Source organism: Aphelocoma coerulescens, chromosome 9, assembly GCF_041296385.1.
Source record: "Aphelocoma coerulescens isolate FSJ_1873_10779 chromosome 9, UR_Acoe_1.0, whole genome shotgun sequence".
NCBI lineage: Eukaryota > Metazoa > Chordata > Aves > Passeriformes > Corvidae > Aphelocoma > Aphelocoma coerulescens.
The window spans coordinates 23,284,277-23,305,802 of NC_091023.1; the positions used below are offsets into that span (position 1 = coordinate 23,284,277).

General features: G+C 44.9%; 1 protein-coding gene across 1 annotated transcript in view; it reads right to left on the reverse strand.

The window, feature by feature from the left end:
• Window positions 1-21,526, reverse strand: part of LOC138114727 (multiple epidermal growth factor-like domains protein 6) — a 190,323-nt gene that overhangs the window by 13,680 nt on the left and 155,117 nt on the right. Inside the window, exons 22-29 of the mRNA XM_069024526.1 lie at window positions 20,455-20,583; window positions 14,452-14,580; window positions 9,223-9,351; window positions 7,484-7,612; window positions 6,860-6,985; window positions 5,748-5,876; window positions 5,431-5,559; window positions 4,239-4,370 (exon numbers count right to left, since the gene is read on the reverse strand). Coding sequence (XP_068880627.1) covers window positions 4,239-4,370; window positions 5,431-5,559; window positions 5,748-5,876; window positions 6,860-6,985; window positions 7,484-7,612; window positions 9,223-9,351; window positions 14,452-14,580; window positions 20,455-20,583 — 1,032 coding nt within the window. The remainder of the gene's footprint in view (window positions 1-4,238; window positions 4,371-5,430; window positions 5,560-5,747; window positions 5,877-6,859; window positions 6,986-7,483; window positions 7,613-9,222; window positions 9,352-14,451; window positions 14,581-20,454; window positions 20,584-21,526) is intronic.

A 21,526-nucleotide genomic window follows, 5' to 3' on the forward strand; every position in this document is an offset into this window, starting at 1 on the left:
CTTCCAGCCTTGTGGATGGAAGACCATGAAAATGTGCACAGGACAGCAACACAGAATTTCAGAAGACACCTTCTCAGAAGATAGATACAGGAGGAACATTATTGAAATGCAAAACCAGAAAATTCTCTGAGGGAAAAAAACCAGCTGTATTTTGTAAGAACCAGAAGAATCATTACACCTGGATTAATTGCTGAGCCAGTGTTACACAGCAACAAACTGTTCATGGACAGGTTTTCCAGGTGGTAGCGAGGATTTCTGTTTTTTTGTTGGACAGCTAAAGTTCAAGGAGAATTGACCAAGAGATCAGGAAGACGTAAATGCATTTGCCACATCTGGCTTACATCTTCAGGATGATCTTTAGAGTGATGGGGGTTGGAACTGAGGGAAAGAGCTGGGCAGAGCTGCTGGGCATATGCACCACGACCTCCAGTGTGCCACCACTGAACTCTGGAGATGCAGGTTGTTCTCCTAATTTTCCAGTGTACTGGAAGAAGGAGTAGCTGGTGCTTGAGCAGCATGATCATCATCCAACAGTTCCACTTGTGCTACTACCTCTAGATGTCATTTCTTTGCTCGCTCCTTCCTTCTCTTCCCTGGAAGAAGGAAAATCTATGGCTACTTTGGAAACTGGTTGAAAATATATTTGCTCATGTCTCCAAGCAACAGATCCCTTGCAATCTGTGCATAAATAACTTCATGTATTTTCTCTTTCCTAAAGGCATGAAAGCATGGCCTGAGTGGCTGGAGAAATCTCTGGCTTTTCTGAACTATTCAATAGCAAGGGAGAGCTTATGGGGAAGCTTTGAAGGGGTGCCTTTTAAAATAAAACTGAATGCTGGCTTCTGCTCAAACCAGGATAGCAGATCATCAGGACTAAACAGATACCCACTTTTATAACATGCAGATACTCTCCCCAGCCCTCCTCAACCACAGATTCTCCTCAATGAATGCTCTGTCATCCATGCTTCCATCTGCCAGGAGGCAAAATCTGTTTCACGTGCAAGCCCTGGCATCAAGGAGTGAGCCCTGCTTCATTCCCACCAAGACTTGAAGTTAAGGACTCATCCAAAGTCAATGATTTAATTTCTCTATGTGAGCTTCTCTTTTCCTCCTCCTTTTCCTTTTGGTTATCATTTGGATTTTCTCCTTTTTTAAAATTGTCTCCCAGACTCCCAAAGATGCTGCTTCTCCCTGGAAAAGCTATCAGAGTTATTCTTTAGCTCAAGGCTAGCAGTGGCTGCTCCATTACTGAAAGGGATGCAGTATTTCCCTCCTTACCAAATTATTTGCCCTTGCAGTATTCCCTGTATTTTGGTTCGAGACAGAGCAGCACACGCAGGGCAAGTTCAGCTGCTGCAACGTGGATCAGTAACAGGATCAGTAACAGGGCCACCTCATCTGTTAGTACTTTGCAGAAGAACTTTGATGCAGATAACAAGGGCAATTTGCACCATGTCCCACCACTTCAGTAGGCTCTGCCTTTGTAAGGAGGGCTATTCTTGCACCACCAGTTATCTCATAAAGACATTTTCTAATTTAACAGTTTCCTGTGCTTCTGACTTACGTTTTCTCTGCGAACAAAAGAGTGGCAGCCAGATTTCCACCTCATTTCCTGATTTTCCTTCTGCTTTGAGTGGGTTTGTCATGACCAAAAGCTCCTAAATCTTTTCATAGCAATTGCACACATGGAGGCTTTTCTGACCAATGCTATTATTCATTGCACTGTCAAATAATCCCTTCTGACACATCCTGTCACCTAAGCTTGAGGTGAAGCTGGTGAGATCTTTCTGGCTCTGGGTGCCCCCAGCCCAGTCAATGTCACAGAAACATAACATGATTTTTTTTTTTTAAATCATTTCACCAGCAGTTATTGCTTTTTATTCATTTTAACAAGTCAATCTGCCCATCCACCAAGTTATGGACAAGTGATGGGAACATTATTGCTAGTTTGTCTGCTTCCTCTGGACCCTGCCAAGAGACTGTTTCAGCTCCTCACTCCAAAATTTGAGAACATGAAAGCCCCGTTGCTCCTGGCTCCTGGAAATTTGACTTCCCAGCCAACTACACCTTTTATAGATACTTTCTTGAACCTTTTTTCACTGTACTATAAATATAGCATCAGTTGCCAGAAACTGTTTCCAGCAGCATCCAACCACATGTTGACTGGACCAGAGCCTGTTTGGGAGCGGCTCCCTGTGCTGGTTTTAATATTCTGTCGAGAGCTTCTTCACCCTGGAGCAGCCCCAGCTTTCCCTGCAGTGAGGACAGCAGGAACTTGGAGTATTCCCACCAAAGTCACGCGAGCTATCCTTGGTTTTCAGTCTGCCACTTCAGAATCAGGCCCACAATCTCTCCCTCCACTGATCTAAACCTAAAAATAACTCACTTTTAACTGTTTTCCTTCTATTTTTGTGTTTGTCAGTGCAATGCTCAGAGTGGCACAGGGGACAACAGAAAAAAACACCAACACAGATGAGTATTTTTCTCTTTCTGTGAACTTCCACCATTCCATTATTCCTCCAATGAATATCTAACAAACCTGTGTTTCAGAATTTGCTGTATATTTTTGGAATCTCAGAGTACAAAACACCATGAAATCTCAAATCTCATACTCTGTAGGTTTAATGCCAGCTACACAGAAATCCATGGCAAAAATCCCCCCTGAATGCAGCAAACCACAGATTTTATTTCGCAATCAATCTTTTCATATCTCTTCTATCAGAGCTTCAGTGTAATTGTTAATGCTTTAAACTTTAAAATTCTGAAATAAAACCTGAAGTATCTAAGTAAGTTCGAGGACATTTACTGTAACTACAGAGATTTAGTGCTACACACACAGGTAATGACTACTGAGAAATTGCTACATAAAAGTAATAGGCTGACCATGATTAAGTCTTTTAAAATGATCCTGTTAAATAGCTGATCTCCACTACTGCTCTACTATAACATTTATTATAATCTAATGCATAATGGATCCAGATGGCTCCAGCCCTGATGTTGAAGGCAAGATTTCGATCTCACTTACGGCAAAAACTGATGCACAAAGGAGGACAGAATCAATCCTTTGTATTTTATTTATAATTTATATTTTAAAGAATAACTTGTGATGACGTGATGGCAATACAAAGGCCCATCTCTAAAGTGAGTCTTTCTTCTATTTCTGCTCAAGAAATAAAACACTGGTTTAACCCTTACTAGGGCTGCAGATGTTACAGCTGGCTTTTGTATCCAAACTGTCACCCCAAAAAGCAATTCAGCCAAACAGAGCTGTGCTGGATTCCCAAGAAAGGGAAATCAGCACTCGCCAAAAAGAGAAAACCTGAGCAAGAAAGACAACAGCTTTTTTTTTTTTTTTTTTTTTCCATTTTCTTTCTCCTCAAAATGAGACTATTACAAGCCAGGGAGTAAAACCAAAATTAAAGTTGTAAATAAAAAGGTAATTAACTGTCTCCTTTATTGGCTGCTTTGGTGTGTGTTTCTTATCAGTTGCCACATTCCAACAGAAACAACTTTACAGACGTCCTAAAATACCGGCATGAGCCATGTGGATCTGGGAATATTTTTTATGATGGAGCATTGGGCCAGTTGGCATTTTGTCCTCTACACTAGTCACCATTTTTCAATCCAGAGTAACAGTTGGTTTAATTTGATTGTTCCTCAGAAGGCTCTGCAACTGAAAGGACTTTATGAATCACTTGGATTTATTGCCAATTTCAGCTTGTTGTTTTCTCATAACCATTTGTCCTTACTTGAGCACGCAGAGATTTCGGGAAGTATTTTGGACTTGGTATTTGGAAATGAGAGAGCTGCGCAACATCCAGGTGTAGCTGGGAGATGCAAATGCAAAGAATGATCTTAAAATTCCTTAGAGTGGCATGAAATTGGAAAGAATTTAGCTGGTTGTCCTGGGGTGACAATCTGGGGGTTTTAAAAATCAATTTGAACAATTGAATTCATTACATTTTTGAACTGACACTATTAATGAACTTTTTTAGAAAATGTTTCAAAAATTTAATTCCTTGCAATAATACAACTACTACTTTTAGTGTAAATTTACCCACCCTGTGCTTACTTCTTATACCATGACTTATTTGTAACACTATGACTTTTATACTACACTTAACCTCTACTTCTCTCAGTCACTGCTGTACTGACACAGATGAACCCAAAGCACCAGCAGATGCTCCTGCAGGACTCAGCCCTCTGTCAGAACAGCAGCAACCCCCAAAAATACTCACGGAGGTGGCAGAGGGGCCCGTGGTAGCCCGGGCTGCAGGAGCAGTGGCCGGTGACAGGGTGACATTTCTGATTCTCAGCTGAGCACTGGCACACCCCGTGACAGTCCTGCCCATACGTGCCCGGTGGACAAGCTTTGGGAGGAAGAAATGCAAACCAATAAATTAAATTTGTCTTGGTAAATATAGCACTCAAACAAAGAGCGGGCTGAAATCTATTAAATAAAATCCCTGCCTACGGAATGACGCTCTCCTCCGGGACTTTGGATTTATTGCATTTACTTGGGGGTTACTTGACTGCTTGATTTTGTTTTGTTCAGTCAATTTGTGCCCAACTGTCAAGGGCCAGATACAATTTTCTTGTCACTAGAAAAAAAATCATAGGGAAATGTCAGGTAAAATTGACTAAAGTAACAGTATAATTCCCAGGGAACCAGGATAAAGACATTCTGCCTTTTGCAGAGAGTTTGAACTTGCAAAGCTGCTGCGACATCAACATCTCCACAGGTTTCACTCTGCCTGCTGACAGCTACATTGCCTACAGGTTTTGGACCTTCCACATTTAATTCTTACATCTCATTTCCATTCAGCTGCCCTGGTTGTGGGTCAGCATTTAGAGTCCTTTGGTGGAGGGTGTGGGACACTGATGTCAATCCTTTCAATTCTTATTTATTGCTGGTTCTCCTTTTGCTAAAGCAGGGCTCAGGCAAAGTTTTGTAGGGAGGAACGAAGTCAGGGTGCTGCAGCTGGGGTCAGAGAAGGAGCCTGCTTCCAAAGACATCTTTGGGGGACCAAACTCCATGCTAAGCAAAGCCAAATAATGTTCTTTCCTTTCTGAGAGCAGGAATAGATGGCCTCTCACAGGCCAACAAAAGCTGAGCTGCTGCTTTACTGACAGCACAGTGCTGGCTGTGGGCAGGGGCTGGGCTCCAGTGGCACATCCTCAACCTATCTGGGTCCAGTTCAGGCCCTGGCTGCTCCCTGCAAACCCCAGGAGCTGAAACTGTGCCTGGCATGGAGCTCAGAGCTGGCCAAACCACTTGGGTGAGGGATGAGCAGCCCTCGGCCATCCTCCCTCCTGTCAAGATTGTCATCTCCTCCCTCTTCGGGCATCACACCATCATGTTTTTATTCAAGACATCAATTTACTAACTAATTGAACAGGGAAGTACTCGTGTTGTGGTAACAAACTTACTCTTCTCGCAGCCGTGGCCGGCGAACCCCGGGGGACATCCGCAGGCTCCCGTCAGGTGGTGGCAGGGCCTTCCCGGGGGACAGCGGCACCGCTGGGCACATCCCGCTCCGTAGCGGCCCGGCAGGCAGGCTGGGGGGACACCAACCCTGTCAGGGCCAGCAGGACAGGACAAAGCCACCCCCTCCACTGCACCCATCCCCGCCAGCACCTCCAGCCCCACCCTGCAGAACGAGGGTGTGAAAGCACCCGGCCACGACCGAGAGCTCTGGATTTGGGGGGAACGCGCGCACCAACCCGAGCAGCCTCCCCTCACTCACGTTTGTCACAGTGCCTCCCTCGCCACCCCCTGTGGCAGTGACACGCTCCGGTCTGGGGGTGGCAGGACCGGCCGTGGGCGCAGTCACACCGCTCCTCGCAGCGCTTGCCGAAAAATCCCGGCGGGCAGGCTGGGGGCGAGCACAGAGAGAAACATTCTACCTGCTGCGGGGGGAGCAGCTCCACTGCCAGTCAGCAAGGATCCTTCTTGCCCGAGCTCCTGCTCAGGAGTACATTTAGCAGACTACGTGGCCAGAAAGTATCAGTGAAGGAGAAGATATTAAAAGTATTAAAAGCATTTAACGCTGACTGCTAATGAGTCTGCACAGGAGAGTTTGCAACGATGTAGTCACAGCTGGAGTACAAATCCAGATGGGGTCCACGGAGAGGGTGATGCTGTTTGCTTTGACAAAACTGTGCACCCAGGGACAGCTGTTTGAGCAGGGGGAACTATGCCCACAAACTGCTTCCACCTCCCAGGTCCCTGCAAAGTGACCAAAGAGGAAGGGAGGTGGGCACTGAGAAGGCTTTACAGGTCGCAGTGGTGGCTGAGGCTTTGAGAATCCTCAGTGCCTCAGGAGACCTCAGAAAGCTGCTTGTGGCTTGGTAAAAGCACAGCACCTCAGTGGTTGAGCTGAAAGAATGTTTTTAGTCACCTGTGTATGAGAACTAGTCCCCATTTCAGGGATTCAGAGGGCTTTAAGCATGACAACAGCTTGTCAAATCTGGGTCATGTGCAAGATCTGTACATCTGAACTATCACAGTCCAGTTTGCTGAGCTGCCCTCAGTGACCCACAGACACTCAGCAGCAGATGGCTGATCTGGCAAATTCTCCTTAAAACTCCCTCACTTCCATGTGCTCTTCCTTGTGTGCATAAGGTAGAGAAATACTTCCATTTTCTTAGCAGGCAGGGAACAGAGGTAGGAGGAGATAAAATGATTTGGACAAGGGCATGGTTGGGCAGAGAGACCTGCCTGTGGGTCTGAGATGGGGTGAGAGGGCATAAATCATAATTGGCCTGCAGAACACTGGAAAATTAAGATACAAACCAGAAAACTGGCAGAACTGGCTGGTGGTTAAAATGAAGGATTTGCAGAAGGAGCTGCCCTTACCAACATCACAGCGGTCCCCAGTCCAGCCGGCGTGGCACAGGCACTTCCCTGAGGGCACATCACACACCCCGTGCTGGCAGCTGCAGTTCTGCTCACAGCCCTCTCCGAACTGCCCGTCCCCACACTCTGAAATGGGATGGGAGAGACTGATGGGGAACCAGGCTGGAGCAACCCCAGCAGGAACTCCCTCATGCCTCTGCAATGTGATGAGCCACCTAAACTGGGCCTAAAAACCTCCAGTGAAGGAAATTTCAAAGCCTTTCTTGGCAAAATTCTCTAGAAACACATAATTTTCCTCTTTAAGGATTTCTTTTTTTTCTCTTTAAATGGAGACCATTACCTATCTTCCCTGTTCCCAAGGGGCAGAGAATGGCTTATTCTTCTCCTCTGCCCAGCAAATTTCCACCACCACAGATATGTTCACGACTCATGTCTCCCCTCAGTCTTCTCATTTCTGACTAAACAACCCCAGCTTTTTCAACCTCTTCCCACCTGGTGTCTTCCATCATTCTGCCTCCTTTTTCCTCTGGGCTGTCTCAAACCAGACCCCACCATAACTGGGGATTTCCTTGCAGAGTGACTTAACCAAGGCACTGGAGAGGTGGAGGAGGTCGGGAGACTCACCCAGCTCACAGGCTGTCCCCGTCCAGCCCTGGGGACACTGGCACTGGCCACTGACAGGGTCACAGGTGGCCTGGCCATGGCACAGGCAGCGCTGCAGGCAGCTGGCTCCGTGCCACCCCGGAGGACAGGCTGTGAAGGGAGGCAGGGAAAACCTTCCGTGAGGAAGTGCAGGAGAAGGACACAGGTTCAACACCACCTCTCCCATCTCACAGCCCTTCTCGCCCTGGAGGATGCTGGGGGAGGTACAACCAGCAGAAATGGGGACATGACTGATAAGGAATTACTCCAACCAATGCACAACTGGTGTGGGAACAAAACAGGTGATGAAGTGAACTAGTGACCCACCAGACAACCTTGAGACTTTCTGTTTGTACCTACAAAATGCATTTTTTTGGTTCCTTCCAGCTTTCTCAACACCGGGGAGCGCAGTTCTGGATTTCCCTGCTCCCAGAATTTCTTTGTACAGTCCTTTTAAAATCACAGCTCCTTCTCTAACTGATTCTGCTGCCCACAGCTGGTTGATGACATTTCACCATTTACCTAATTTTAATTAAGCAAGTTTATTAATTCCCATCACAACCAGTTCCTATGGATAGAACCCAATTTTTTGGCAAAAAACTACACACCTCTGCCATGTGCCAGAGTGAAACCTCTTTAAGACAGTAACAGGAGCAAGCTCTCACTTTGGAAAAGCACAGGCACCAGAGGATGATTCCCCCAGCCTCACACAATTATTCTACCTCCTCACTTCAAAGAGAAAAGAAATCCCCAAACATAAATTCGAAGAGAAAAGGCGTTGTTTGAAACAGATTTTGTAACTTTTGCTTTGGTTTTGTAGTTGCAGCCTGTGGACAAAACAGAAAAATTTAGGTCATGCCTAACATGTCATCAAGAACAGTTTGGTGCCTTCCCAATTTTTAAATCCTTCATGGAAAGACCTCTTCATATCAGGTTTTAAAAGGGGAATGCACTAAATTTATATATTACTCTACCTGTGCCAGCTTTCATCCCCTTTCCCTAACAATCCTCTCAGGATGCTGAAGAGCAGCCTCTGAGTGCAGGTGCTGACTCCAAATCCCAGCTCACCCAGGAGCGCCCACAGCAGCATTCCCAACTCCACGGTACTGCTGACACCCCAGGGACCTCGTGGGGAAGGCACAGAACAAGGAGCCTTCTGCAACAGGGATGGACAGACTTTTCCTAGTGCCTGGGATGCATGGATTAGGATGTGCAGGGCAAGCCACAGTGCAGCCTTTCTTTGCCAGCCTCTTCTCAAGGCTCTCTGTTTGAGCCACACGTCTGGCTCTGATAGCCAAGGCTGGAAGGCTCGATGCCTTTCACATGTTCTGGATTTAGGCTCTGTCTGGAACAGTGCAAGGTAATGCCAAGGATCAGTCTGGTGCATGGGACACTAAAGCAGCCCATAGAAAAGAAACAGAGCTTCATTTCACCATCGTAATTGGGAGTTTTATGGACCTTTTCTCCCTTCATCAGCCCTCAGAATCAGCTCTCTTTCCAGTTTATGGCTGTTTCACCCCCCTGCCCTGTGCACACCGGGATCCTACATCACGGTGTCACGGATTAATTTAATGGACCAGTTCACGTCACTGTGGATACAAACCCAACGACAACACAGGGCAATGAGCTGAGAGTTAAAACACCAGTGAGCTTTCCCCAAACACAGGTTTTATTTTTCCTTCCTATAATCCATAGGCAGGGGTCTGAATTTCTGACTGTACCTTCTTGGCAGGTGGCTCCTTTCCAGCCCGGGCTACAAAGGCACGTCCCGGTTATGTGGTGACAGAGAGCTCCGTTGTGACAGTGACAAGTGCTCCTGCAGCCCGGCCCGTAGCTGTTCCCCTGGCAGGCTGCAGTGAGAGAATTTCATAAAACCCCATCAGGAAGCATCCAAGGAGGCACTGCACAGAGCAAACCCGAGACACAAGCCAGTGCCAGGGAAATCAGGTTGGAGCTGTGCTCTGATGACACTTTTCACATCATAAGGGTGCCTAAGTCCACATAAAATCATAAAGGCTGGAAAAGATGTTCAAGATCATCAGTCCAACCTTTGGCCTAATACCTTCCTGATCTGTAAACCAAATCACAAAGTGCTGTGTCTACTCATTTTTTGAACACTTCAAGCAATGGTGACTTCACCATTCCTGGAAAAATATATATATATATACATAAATATACAAACCCCCATGTATTAACCATGTCTGACTCTAGATAGAGTAATAGAATCACTAGGTTTGAAAAGACCTTTAAGATCATCAAGTCCAACTGTTAACTCAGCACTGCCAAGTCCCCCACAATATCAGCCAATACATGAACTGCAAAAGGTATTTTGAAAAAAAATATTCTGCCAATTAAGATCACATAGACTGGAACTGCTCTGCAACACTCGCAGTTTAGAGATAATGTGTCTTATGAAAGCTTAACATAATAATGTGGCTTAAAAATATTAATCCCAGCCCTTTCTGATGAGGTTTCTATCGAGGGGCTGGATCACAGGGGGTGATGGATCAGCTGCCAGTCCCTGCTCTGCAGAATGTCTTTGTGCTAAACTAATGGTCCAGCAGAACCACCAGCCTGACAACCCCAGTATTTATTTGCATCCTGGTAAGAGAACTGACAACTTCATTGTTTTCAGTGTTCATTTTTCACAGCTGGATGCCTCTGCTCACCCAGACTCTCATTCTTTGGTCAGAGAGGGGTGATATTTTCAATGAGTTTGGTTAAGCAGCTGGCTCCCAGGTGAAAACTTAACGCAGTCATCTTGCAAGCAAATGCTCCTCTTTCAGTGCTGCTGCCCATGAAAAATAGCAGTGATAAAATTCCTGCAGTCTCCATTGCACTGGAGATTTGGACAGCTCTGAATGGTGGAAAACAGACAGGTCTGCGACCTTGTTTTCTTCAGTTATCATCCAAAATAATACAAAGAGGGTTGATGGAGCTGGATCACCTCCTTGCACGGTTTTTGTTCTGCATTGCAGGGGCTCCTGTCAGAGCCTCTCATCCCTGCAGCACTTTTGGCGTGCACTGGAGACGCAAAAAAAGCCTGGATATCTGATCCAGGAGAGTGTCCTGCATCGCTGAATGTGACATCCTCCAGGTTTCACAGCCAAACAGTGAATTTTCACCCAAACTTCTCCGCCTTTCAGGGTGTCAGTGAACATGATGTAGTACTCTGGGAGAACAAGTCCCTGGGGACAGAAGGGAGGTGTGAAACCACCTTGATCTTGGAGGTGAACTTGGCTGACAGTCTCTGACCCATTCTCAGCCCTTTTCTCCCCATCTGAGGGCTTCCAGCTCCCCAGCCTGGTTCTCAGACACCATTTCTCCCAGGACCTCTTTTCCACAGTGTTCTTTCTTGTCATCGCTTGGACCCTGTCCACATTGAAACCACAAGAAAGAGCAGGAGCTCAGTCCCATCACAGCTAAAAGTTTGTTCTGCAAATGAAGCTTGGTTGCCAAGTAAAAAGTTCAGCACATCCTACAGAGCTCTGGCTCAGTTTTTGGGAGCAGAACTAAGTATTTCCACAATACAGACCAGAACTATAGCACAACCCAGCCAAAGGAAAAACCAGCTCATCACCAGATCCCTAACTTGTTACCAGTGGTTTGTGTGAGGTTTTTGGAGTATGTGTGCAAAGCTCTTGTTACACTTACCAAAAAGACAATAGAGCGTTTCAGTGAAAATTCTGGTAAGAAAGCAGAAATTTCTGGAGAAGAAAATTTTGACTATTCTACTGGGTAGATACAAATGGGTTTTTTTGTTTCCTGGTAGAACAATCCTGATTATTAAAGTACTTTTCTGAAGATTAAGAAAAAAAGTTAAATATTGAAGCTACTTCATGAAGTTCCACAACTGAATGTACAAATATCCGTGGGCTTTTTCTTTTTTCTTCATGATGAGAGAAAAGGAAAGACTTAATCCAAAGGTTTAAATTAGTAGACTTTTTCCTGGTTCAAAATTTTCCTCTTAGTGTGTTTCCTCTGCAAGATGAGGATTTATTTGTTTGCAGTCTTTAAAATCCCTTTTTGCATGCAGAGTAAGGAACACATGAAACTGGAGACTTCTCTTCCAGACTAGAAGTCAACAGCCATCAACAGTGCCCAGGAGCACAGGCAAATGATGGGCTCTCATGTTCTATAGGGTGTCCAGTAGCTTTGTTTTCACGCAACTTCTGTGAAGCTTTAGCTTTTAAAGAACAGGGAATTTGCAAAGTCAAGTGCTCACACACCATGAAATGTCAAACCCCTGTTACCAGTTCCTCTGGCAGAGCCAATCTTTCTGTAATCACTTATTTTTCAAACTAGTGTGGTCTCTTTTTTACCACAAGGAACCACTTCAGTGAAGATTCTGCTGAGCCCCAACAGCTTCAGAAAGAATCATGTTTAGTACTGACAGAATTAAGGCAAAATTCAGATGCTGAATTGTGCACATCTGCTACAGACCATATGCAACATGAGATTTTTGGAGGGTTTGGTTGGGTTTTTTTAAGTTTGCAAACTTTGGATGAATTTGCAGTGAATCATAGCATGGTTTGGGCTGGAAGGGATCCTAAAGATCATCAAGTTCCAACTCCCCTGTCATGAACAGGGATGCCACTACTACATGAGGTTGCTCTTCCCATCCAACCTGGCCTTGAACACTTACAGGGAGTGAGTATCCAGAAAGGAAGATTACATCTCTATCACAAAGAAATGCCAAATGCCAGGTCCTCACTTCTGTATCACTGAGGTTATCACAGAACCCAGTGAAAGAGTTTATTTAGAAGAAAGAAAAAAAAAAAGAATAGGCAGCATACTTTTCCTAAGCCTCTTTCTTGGAAACCTGAAACACCTCAGGTGGACACTCAAAAAAATCCCCAAATAAAATCTCTGAGCACAAACTGAAGCTCAGGCAGAGCTTGCTTGGCAGATTTCACCCCAGATTAACATAATTCATTTTCAAACAACTGAAACCCACGGTCTGGTAATGGAAAGCATTAGGCAGCTCCAACAAAAGGCATCACTGTCCGTATTGCCTGTAATTAGATAGCAGAGTATAAAACACACTGCATGGCTGGCTTAGGATCAATTCAAATCCCATGATGCCAAAATTATTCCTCAATATCCTCCAGCACATTGCCTGCAATCTGATTACTTCCACACGAGTGCTGTCCTTCCAGCTGCTGGAGCTGGCGGGTCCCAGGAACAGGCAAGGTGAATATTAAACACCCCGGGAGGATGGTGAGTGCTGAGCTCCCACCCTTGCTCTGAGCAGCCTTGGAGCAGTGTGGATGAGGCCCAGTTGTAAAATCATAATGAAGATCCCTCACTTAGCCAAGAGAAAAGGAGGGGACACCCTGCACTGTTAACTGACCTCTCTCTCTCACTCACAGAGGCCTCGGAGGCTTTGGCACCTTCACCAGCAGGAGGAATAAATCAGCCCAGCACAAAGCTCTAATGGCTCTGGCACAAGATAATAAATAGGGTTTTTTTTTCCTAATGTGAGTAGAGGGGGGCACCAGGGGCCATGGACAAGGAGCTGCATTTCTTAATTGAATTTAAGGAAATATGTAACAAAGCTTCCCATCCCTAATGCTAAGGACTGGGGAAGGGGCGAGGTGACACATGGCCAACGCTGTGGCTCGACAGGAAAAATGGGCTGTGACCAATAAGCAAACACTGCCCTGTTCAGAAGCATCTTTTCTGATCTGGGGGATGGCTGTGTGGCTCTGGTCTGCTTTTATTCTCTGGTCACTCCATTTATCTACACTGAAAGGGTGTATTACCACCAGCATCTTCAGATGGTAGAAGACGGAGAGCCAAGTGTTCCTATGGGAAGGCACGAGGAGGCAAAAAGGACTGCAGTGGTGGGATGTTAGGGAAAATGTCTAAAACTGGGAAGATTCAGCAGAACTGACCCACTTGTAAACAAAAGAGCAGGGGACTTTGCAGGAGAAGCCTTCTCAGAAGATGGGCGGTGTTGAGTGGTGGGGGCAAATGAGGGAAAAATATTATGAAGGGCAAGCACTGCCCTCACACAGGGCTGATGTTAAAATAGTGTGTGGCCAGAGGACAGAATTGTCTCAATACAAGCCAGATTTCTCTCTATTTTCTAAATTAAACCACTTTCCTATTGCAGAAAGCCACGAGCTATGGATTAAAGAAGTGTTCCCTAACAGAGCTGGCTCATTGTGAAGCAGCACTGGAGCTCAGCTCTACACCTCAGCCCTGCAGACAGCACTCATATTTTCAAAAGGAAGCTTAGACCATGACATCATCCTAAAGGAAAACAAGGAAGTTGAGAAGCTGAAACCTGAAAATCTTAAAAAAAACCCTACTTATTTGCTAAACTTTGCAAATGGGCTCAGTGATCTCCAAATGTAATGCCATGCAGCTAAAGAAAATAACCTAATTTCCCATGAAATGCAGTGAAAAATTTTTCAGACTAGCCAATTTTATATATGTATACACACAAGCATTTGTTAGCTTAAAAACTGTGGGATAATCCATACTTGTGAACATCTAGGAAGCTGACAATTATTTTAAAACAAATAAATTTTCTAATAATAATTTTAAAAACTATTTTGCCACACTCAAATAACAAAATAGTCCCAGCTCTGATTTTTCCACTTTGCACATTTGTAATCTGTCACTTTGTAATTGATAATTAGAGGAGATACACCAGAAACATATACACAACATTTAATCTCTCAATGCCACACAAAAATGAAAAGCAGAGAGCTGTCATATGGCAGGAGGCAGCTCTGCTATTTAAAACCTGATGCTCATCATGCTTGACGAGTTAAAAAACAAACAACAAAAAAAAGAGCTGATGATTTTACAGAGCCACCAAAAATTGTTCCCTTTTTTGGCATCACTGGGAAGGAACGTGAGCTATCTAAAAGTGCACCCTGGCAGGGCATCAGCCCGCAGTGCCAGGGCAGGTTTGGGGTTTGGGAGCGGGTACGTACGCTGCTCGCAGGTCTCTCCCAGCCAGCCCGGCAGGCAGCGGCACGAGCCCCGCACGTGGTCACAGCCAGCAGCATTCTTGCACTTGCACACCTGGTGGCAGTCAACCCCAAAGAATCCATCTGGACAAGCTGCAAATGCAAAACATTTCTTTTTAGCACAGTTCTTTTTTTTTTTTTTTTTTTTTTTTTTTCATAAACTCCATCTGGTCTTTTCAGAGATTCTTAAGAACCGGAGTTGCTTCAAGGGTTAAGCCTGCCCAGTTCTGATATGTGCATCTTGGAAAAATGTGACCCTTTTACACAAGTAACAGATTTCTGCACAGGAGAACAGGGCTGAGAACACTGAAAAGCCATAAAACAAGTGAGAGAATGGAGCTGGGCTCACACAAACTGTTACTTGTGCCTCTGTAATGGACAGAGGAAATAATTCAACATAATGCAAGACTCCAGGGCCATCCCTGCTGACCTCCCTTCCTTTGAAAATGCAGAACTTCTGCTCCCATTTACTGTCCTGACACTTTTCTAAAGATCCTTTAACAGTGAACCTAAGCCACAGTGGTGCAGTTCAGTGCTGAAATGAAAAACTGGCTAAGTGAATGAGTAGAGAAAACCGAGGCAAAGTAAACATCACAAAACAATCCCAGGGAGCTGAAGGAGCTCTGCACCTACATCTGGGAGACATAAGGAAGAGCAGCCCCATGGATCCAATTTTTATCTGTACCAGTGCTGACAGCAGTGAAAATAAGGACCAGTGCTTGTCAGTGGGCCACATCATACCCCAAATGCTGCATTACAAGAACACTAAGGCTGCTATGCAGAGTTTAAAAATATATTCTCTATGTAGCCTTAACTTAACCTCTGTGTGTGTGCTTAGATTATGTAAGTGCATATATTATGTCACACAGTGCAGTATATTATGTTACACTAAGTAATAACAAATCTACAGATACACAACTGTACATCATTCTTTCCACAGAATCCCTGAATCAACCTCAGGACTGATGGTGCTCATGAAATAAGCAGTAGATCAGTAAAACTTATCTCTCTGTCCTCTTGCTCAATATAAACTTATATTTAAAATCCAACCCTCACACTTCTACCACGAAATCAGAATGACTGGATTCCCAAGAGAATCTCATTGTGATTATCATCATCTCATACACACTGACCAACAACCCTCCACACTAAATCCACAGCTCTCTACCAGGTCAGAGTAACACTGGTGCCATCGAAGAATGGGTTAGGTTGAAAGGGACCCTAATGATCATCTGCCATCAACCCTCCTGCCATGGACAGGGACACCTTTCACTAGACCAGGTTGTTCCCAACCCCTGTTCAACCTGGCGTTGAACATTTCCAGTGAGTTTTCCATGTGCATCTTCCACTGTTGGACTCTTCTGTCCCTTTTCTTGCCCTGGGGCTTCTTCATGCCCAGGCTTTTTGTCCCAGTCTATCACACTGCCTCTTCCACAGACACAAATTCAGTTCAACCATGTGCACTGCTGTCTGCTTTGGCTACAGGTGGAGGAAATTCTGTGTCCGTAGTTTTAGGAAAACCTGGACTATCATCCAGCGACAGTGTAAAACACTGAACATCTGCTTTGGCTGCTCTACTGCTCAGCTTGTGACTACCCACAGTTGTTTCATCCACTCAAAATCAAAAGGCTGCTCTTCCCTTCTGTCCAAGCCTGTCCCTTCCCCAGCCTGTCCAAGCTGCAGCTTCTTCCCTGGCACACGAGAGGTTTCAGGCTTGCTGCCCTTCCCAGGTTTGTGCTGCCTCAGGAAAACAGAAATGGGGCTTCATAGAACACTGTAACACATCCATCAGCCTCTGCTCAGTGCTCCCCAGGAGAGAGCTGATACCAATGCACAAGGAAGAGCCACCAGGGTGAGGTTTATCTGTTATTCCCCATTTACTCTGCTTCAGTAGCAGGTATGGCACAGCACAAGCACGGGCTCCTCCTGCTGAGCCCTCAGTGACTTTAAGGGCTGACAAAGTTCTTTGAAACAGGGACTGCACAGCCTTGTCAGCTATTCCTCAACATGCACCGTGCTCATTTTCTCCTTTTATCTCAGCAAAACAGCAATCTTGCTGGGCTCTCTTATGGTAATGATTAACTGCTGAAATCCCCAGGGAAGGGTCCAGTCCGTCCATCCCCTGGCAGTGCTGATCCCACAGCAGGTCAGATGCAGAAGCCAAGCTCTGTGCTCCAAAAGGGTGATATGTTGTTGTTATTAATGGATCAATTAATAAATATACACTAGGAATGGTCTGAGACTCCTGCTGCCTCCACTTAGTGGACTAATTGTCTGGCATTTTGGGATATTCGGACAGATGAACCAGTGAACTGGATAATTCTTCTGTTGGCCTGATCCCAAAACTGGACACAAGCCTTGGGTCATACAGCACATACCAGAGAGCAGCGGGGAAGGGAATTAAACAAAATCACAGTGCAGGGAAGGCAATCACAGCCTTCAAAGTGGGAGCAGCAGATGCTGAGCACTTCACAGAATTAAATCAATTAATTCACAGAATTAAATCAATTATACCAAGTGCCTCCCCAACCAGGAGTGGAGCAGCTCACTCCTGGTTCAAGGCAGGGTGTCCCAGCTCACTTGGCACATCTGTAACAAAGCTGTGAGTGTGGCTGTGGAACACAAGCACACCTGGATTCCTCTGGGTTTGCCAGGAACCCATGGCTCAGGCTTCCTGCATGGCAGATTTTTACATTTAGTTGGGAGTAAGCATTGATATATTTTTCCATTTATCACAATAATGACCGGTTTTGGGGTTAAGATTTTTTTATTTGGGTTTTTTTCACCTTGCCTGTTTAGCTGGAATTGCATTCTAACCACAGCCCTGCAGCAGTGGGTGAGTACAGAAGCATCTTTTCTGGAGATGATGATACTCTGGCTATCTGTACTTGAACAGGACAGAAAGGACTTACAAAGCCACCTTTGCTGTGCCCCCTGCCTTTGTAGAGCCCAGGAATGCAGAGGCATTGACTTCTGCTCCAGCCCAGGAACAGCCATAGCTCCCCGTGTCCCTCTGGTACCACCTGCCCAAGCACACACCATTCTCCACTCAGATATGGAAGCTGGCTAGTGGCTCTGCTAGAAGCATCCACCAAAAAAGATTTATTTTCCTTTGAAAATGCAAGACCTTGTGAAGAAATACACATTATTTCATCAGTGTTCTGCTTGTATCACTTGCTGCTTTCAAGAAAATCCAAAGGAAGCCTTTCCTAGATTGCTCTCACAGACTGAAATAATCTCTTTGTAGATTATTTTGTTTTCAGCCTTATTTGCAATCGTTACCTACTCTGCAAATGAAACAGTTCTGCTGCTTTTGAAACTCCTTTGAAAGAGTCACAAGATTCACATGGTTCATTTTCACAAAGCACTGAGCAGGGCTGAAAGATGGAGCAGGCATGTACCACCTTCAGAAACGACTTATTTTCTTTCAGAGAGTGTCTTGATAGCTTTATTCTTACCCATCATTATTACATGTGACCACAGCACAACTGCAGAGGCAACAGTACCACTGAGCAGTGCCAGATGAAGAGCAGCTGATCAAAGGTGACTCAGGGCAGAGCAGAACTGAGATGCTGATGGACAGACAAAAGTACTTTGAAGAGTGTGAGGTCTTTTGTCAGCATCCTGTGGCTCAGAGCACAGAAGTTCAGTCAGCTCCTGAATAATTCACAGCAAGGTCTCATGAACCAGCAGCCCTGGAGCAGAAGTGTCTCCTGCTATGGCTGAGCTTGGAAACTGTCCCATGCTGGTGGGTGACAATGATGATGAAGCTGGTGTGGCTTTGGCTGTTATCTGTATTACTGACAGATGATATATATAGATTGAGACTCAGCAAGGACTAAGATTATATTAACAATTCTAATAAATATTAATAGGAGATTATGGAAATTTGTGGCAAATAAGCTTGGAAATGGCCACTGAAGTGGTGTTTTGCAACAGGGGCTGGTACCTAAACTTATGAAACCCTACTTCATACTGAGGGCAGCAAATTAATGAAAAGAAATAGCAGCTTCCCACCAAAATGGGAAGAAATTTTCCCCAAATGAAAACAAAAAATCCTGACGGCAAATTTTGGGATTTCTGCAGTCTCAGCTTGAATCTGGATCCCGTGCTGCCACAGTGCAAAGCACCAAAAGCAGTGACAGCAGGTTCAAACACCGTCGCTGTGCAGGGGTGATATTAATTACTAATATTAATCAAAACCAGATTTTGTAAGGGACTGTGCTCTCCTAGGACTTTGAACTTAGGCTGCAAAAGTGTCAGTTTCAACATTTCTGTGATGATGGAGAAGTCCTTCCCAGCCACGGGGTGAGGCATCAGCAGGATGTTTGAAGTCCAAAGCAACTCTGCAGCGCCAGGGCTCAATCTGAATTTCTGCCTGCAAGGCACAGAGCCTGGCCAATGTGGGTGGATTGCCAAGAGGACAGCAAAAAGCACATCCCTGCCAGAAGGAAACCCTGCCAGTCTCCCAGTCACTCGAAACAGAAGCTCTACAGCTCCTCCGAGAGAAGGTGCCAAGAAGGTTCTACCAAGGGCAAACCACCCACATGTTTTCCTCCCTTGGCATCTTTTGGAAGCTGCCAAACTGTTCTGGTTGAAATTTTCTAAGTTAAAAGGTAGCCCAGGTCAGCTGACAGCAAACACTCTGCCTTCTTGAGAGAAAACATGGAGAAAATGGTGTTTTACAAAGCGCTAAATTCCACTCTCCCCTCCACAATCTTTTTTCAGGAATTGGAGGAATTTATCAGGAAGATAAAATTGTCCAACATGACTGATTTGGAAGCTTTAGGTTTTTTTTCTCCCCAATAGAATCACCCAGTCTTCTCCCTATTCCTCACACCTACTCTGGAAAAGGATGTTTAGCCTCTTTGTTGCCATTATAATTCCTGCTGGAATGAAGAGATTTACACAACAACACAGATAACTGCCTCGTTTTTTTGTACAGTAAAAACACAATAATTTAAAAAAACCCCATAGATTTAGGAAAATATATTTCGGCCTAATTATATTATAAGGGACATAGTGGAGATATCATGAATTACAAGGTCTAATTTGCAGCAGAACCTTGGAAAGAATATTTATTTTATATAATAGCGCCTGGTAAGAAGGAGAGCGAAGCAACACCAAGCAATATCAACTCCAGTTGGTGGGTGCCTTGCTACATTCCTGGTCAGGCTGTGGAGCATCTCCCTTCCCATGAGAGGGCAGCAGCTGCCTGCGAGTGCTGCCTCTTCCCTCCATCCTCGCTGCTGAAACTGGCTGATAAAGCTGCTTTCTATCCAAAATAGTTGTGACTTTGGTTCAAGTGCCATGTTTTGCAGAATCTTCAATCAGCTACACTTAACTTTCACAGTGCCTGAATGACTCTGCGCTGTTTCTGCTGTATTTTTTATACAAAAAAATCAGCAAAATGATGCACCATGACAGCAACCTCCTGTGATAATGCCAGAGACTGACTCACCATAACGCAGCTAAGGAATCCAGTCCAACCTCTCCAACACTTTACCAAATGACAAGGTAATAGAAGATGGTCTGTTGGATTTATTTAAGTTATAAGTGTATCTGTTCTTAAAGAGTTCCACGGGGATGAAGCACTCATCCATGTTTTCTCTAAATTGCTTCAGGGAGGCACTAGAAACAAGCAAGTGTAAGGCTGAACAAGCATCTCTTTGCTCAGTGTTCAAATAGTGGGACTCTGCTTAAAAAGAGTCTTCATGAAGATGTGATATAGCAGAAGCCTTAAGCATATATCTAATTTTAACCATGCTAAAACACATGCCTGACATTTGGCACCCAGCACGATGCTTTGCGGAGCTAGGAGGGGAGCTCACATTTCGGTATTGGCTCCCAATTAAGTTCAAGTGGTTCATTTAGATCCAACACTGTAAATTGTAAAACCAGCTCTCTGAATAAAAAACAAAACAAATTCTCCATGAATCCAGAAGGAACCAGGGGGAGAAGCAGTACCTCTTTCACAAAAGGTTCCTGTCCAGCCCGCCGTGCAAGTGCAGGCTCCGCTGACGTGGTCGCAGGCAGCTCCGTTCTGGCACTGGCAGCTGGACTCACAGCTCGGGCCAAAGCTCCCCTCGGGGCACCCTGCAGCAGAGGAATCACAACCAGATGATGGGTTCATGTCAGAGCAGATCAGGACCAATGGGGAATTTTTACATACATGGGAAATCTAACTATTTCCAAAAACAATCAAGGCATAACGGTAACAACTTAAAAACTACGAGATATGAGTGTTCCCCTTGAGGTTCAGGTAAGCTGGGCTACAGTTAAGATCTGTTTTAGAAAAATTCCAGTGTTGAAAGACTAAATTCTGCACAGAAAACTAACATCTGCTATTGCAAAGCCTGAGACTTTACAGGTTCTGCCTGATGACACTTTGCCCACTGGTCTTGAGGCGCTTATGTGCACATCTCCTCTGGGACTTTATCAACTGGGAGGGGAGAAGCTCCTCTGTTCCCCTGTAAATCCTCTTTCCTCAGAAAGCTGGAGAAAATAGGAAATGTGTTGGTTGCCTTCACAAAGCTCCAAATCGAATGCTGCACACTTCACTTTCATGCTCTGCTTTGAAAAATTCAAGCGAAAACGTTACATCTGGGGGACAGATTAACAATTACATTTCCACAGCAGTTAATGTGAGGAGTTTTAAAAGATTTGCATGGTACTCGCCATCAGAAGAAAGAAAACATTTGAGAATGAAAATAATTTCTTCCAGGATTATAGGAAAATCAATTAAGAACAGGGCCAGATGCCTAATTCACATTGGATATTTTGGACAGGCTGAAACACAGAGATAGACTTGGCTAAACACAGTATTACAGGGCCTCCACTCATGTTTGAAGGTCTTGTGAACATCCCTTTAAATGAGTTATGGAGATTACTGCCAGATCTCTTCTAGAAGCATATGATTTTAGCATTTACATCAACAGAGTGGTTTTCAGGCAATCTGGAAAGAATCAGAGAGAGCAGAAAACAAGGGTTCTCAAAGACACCTCCATGTCTGGAACAGAGGGGTGCGTTTGGTGTTGTC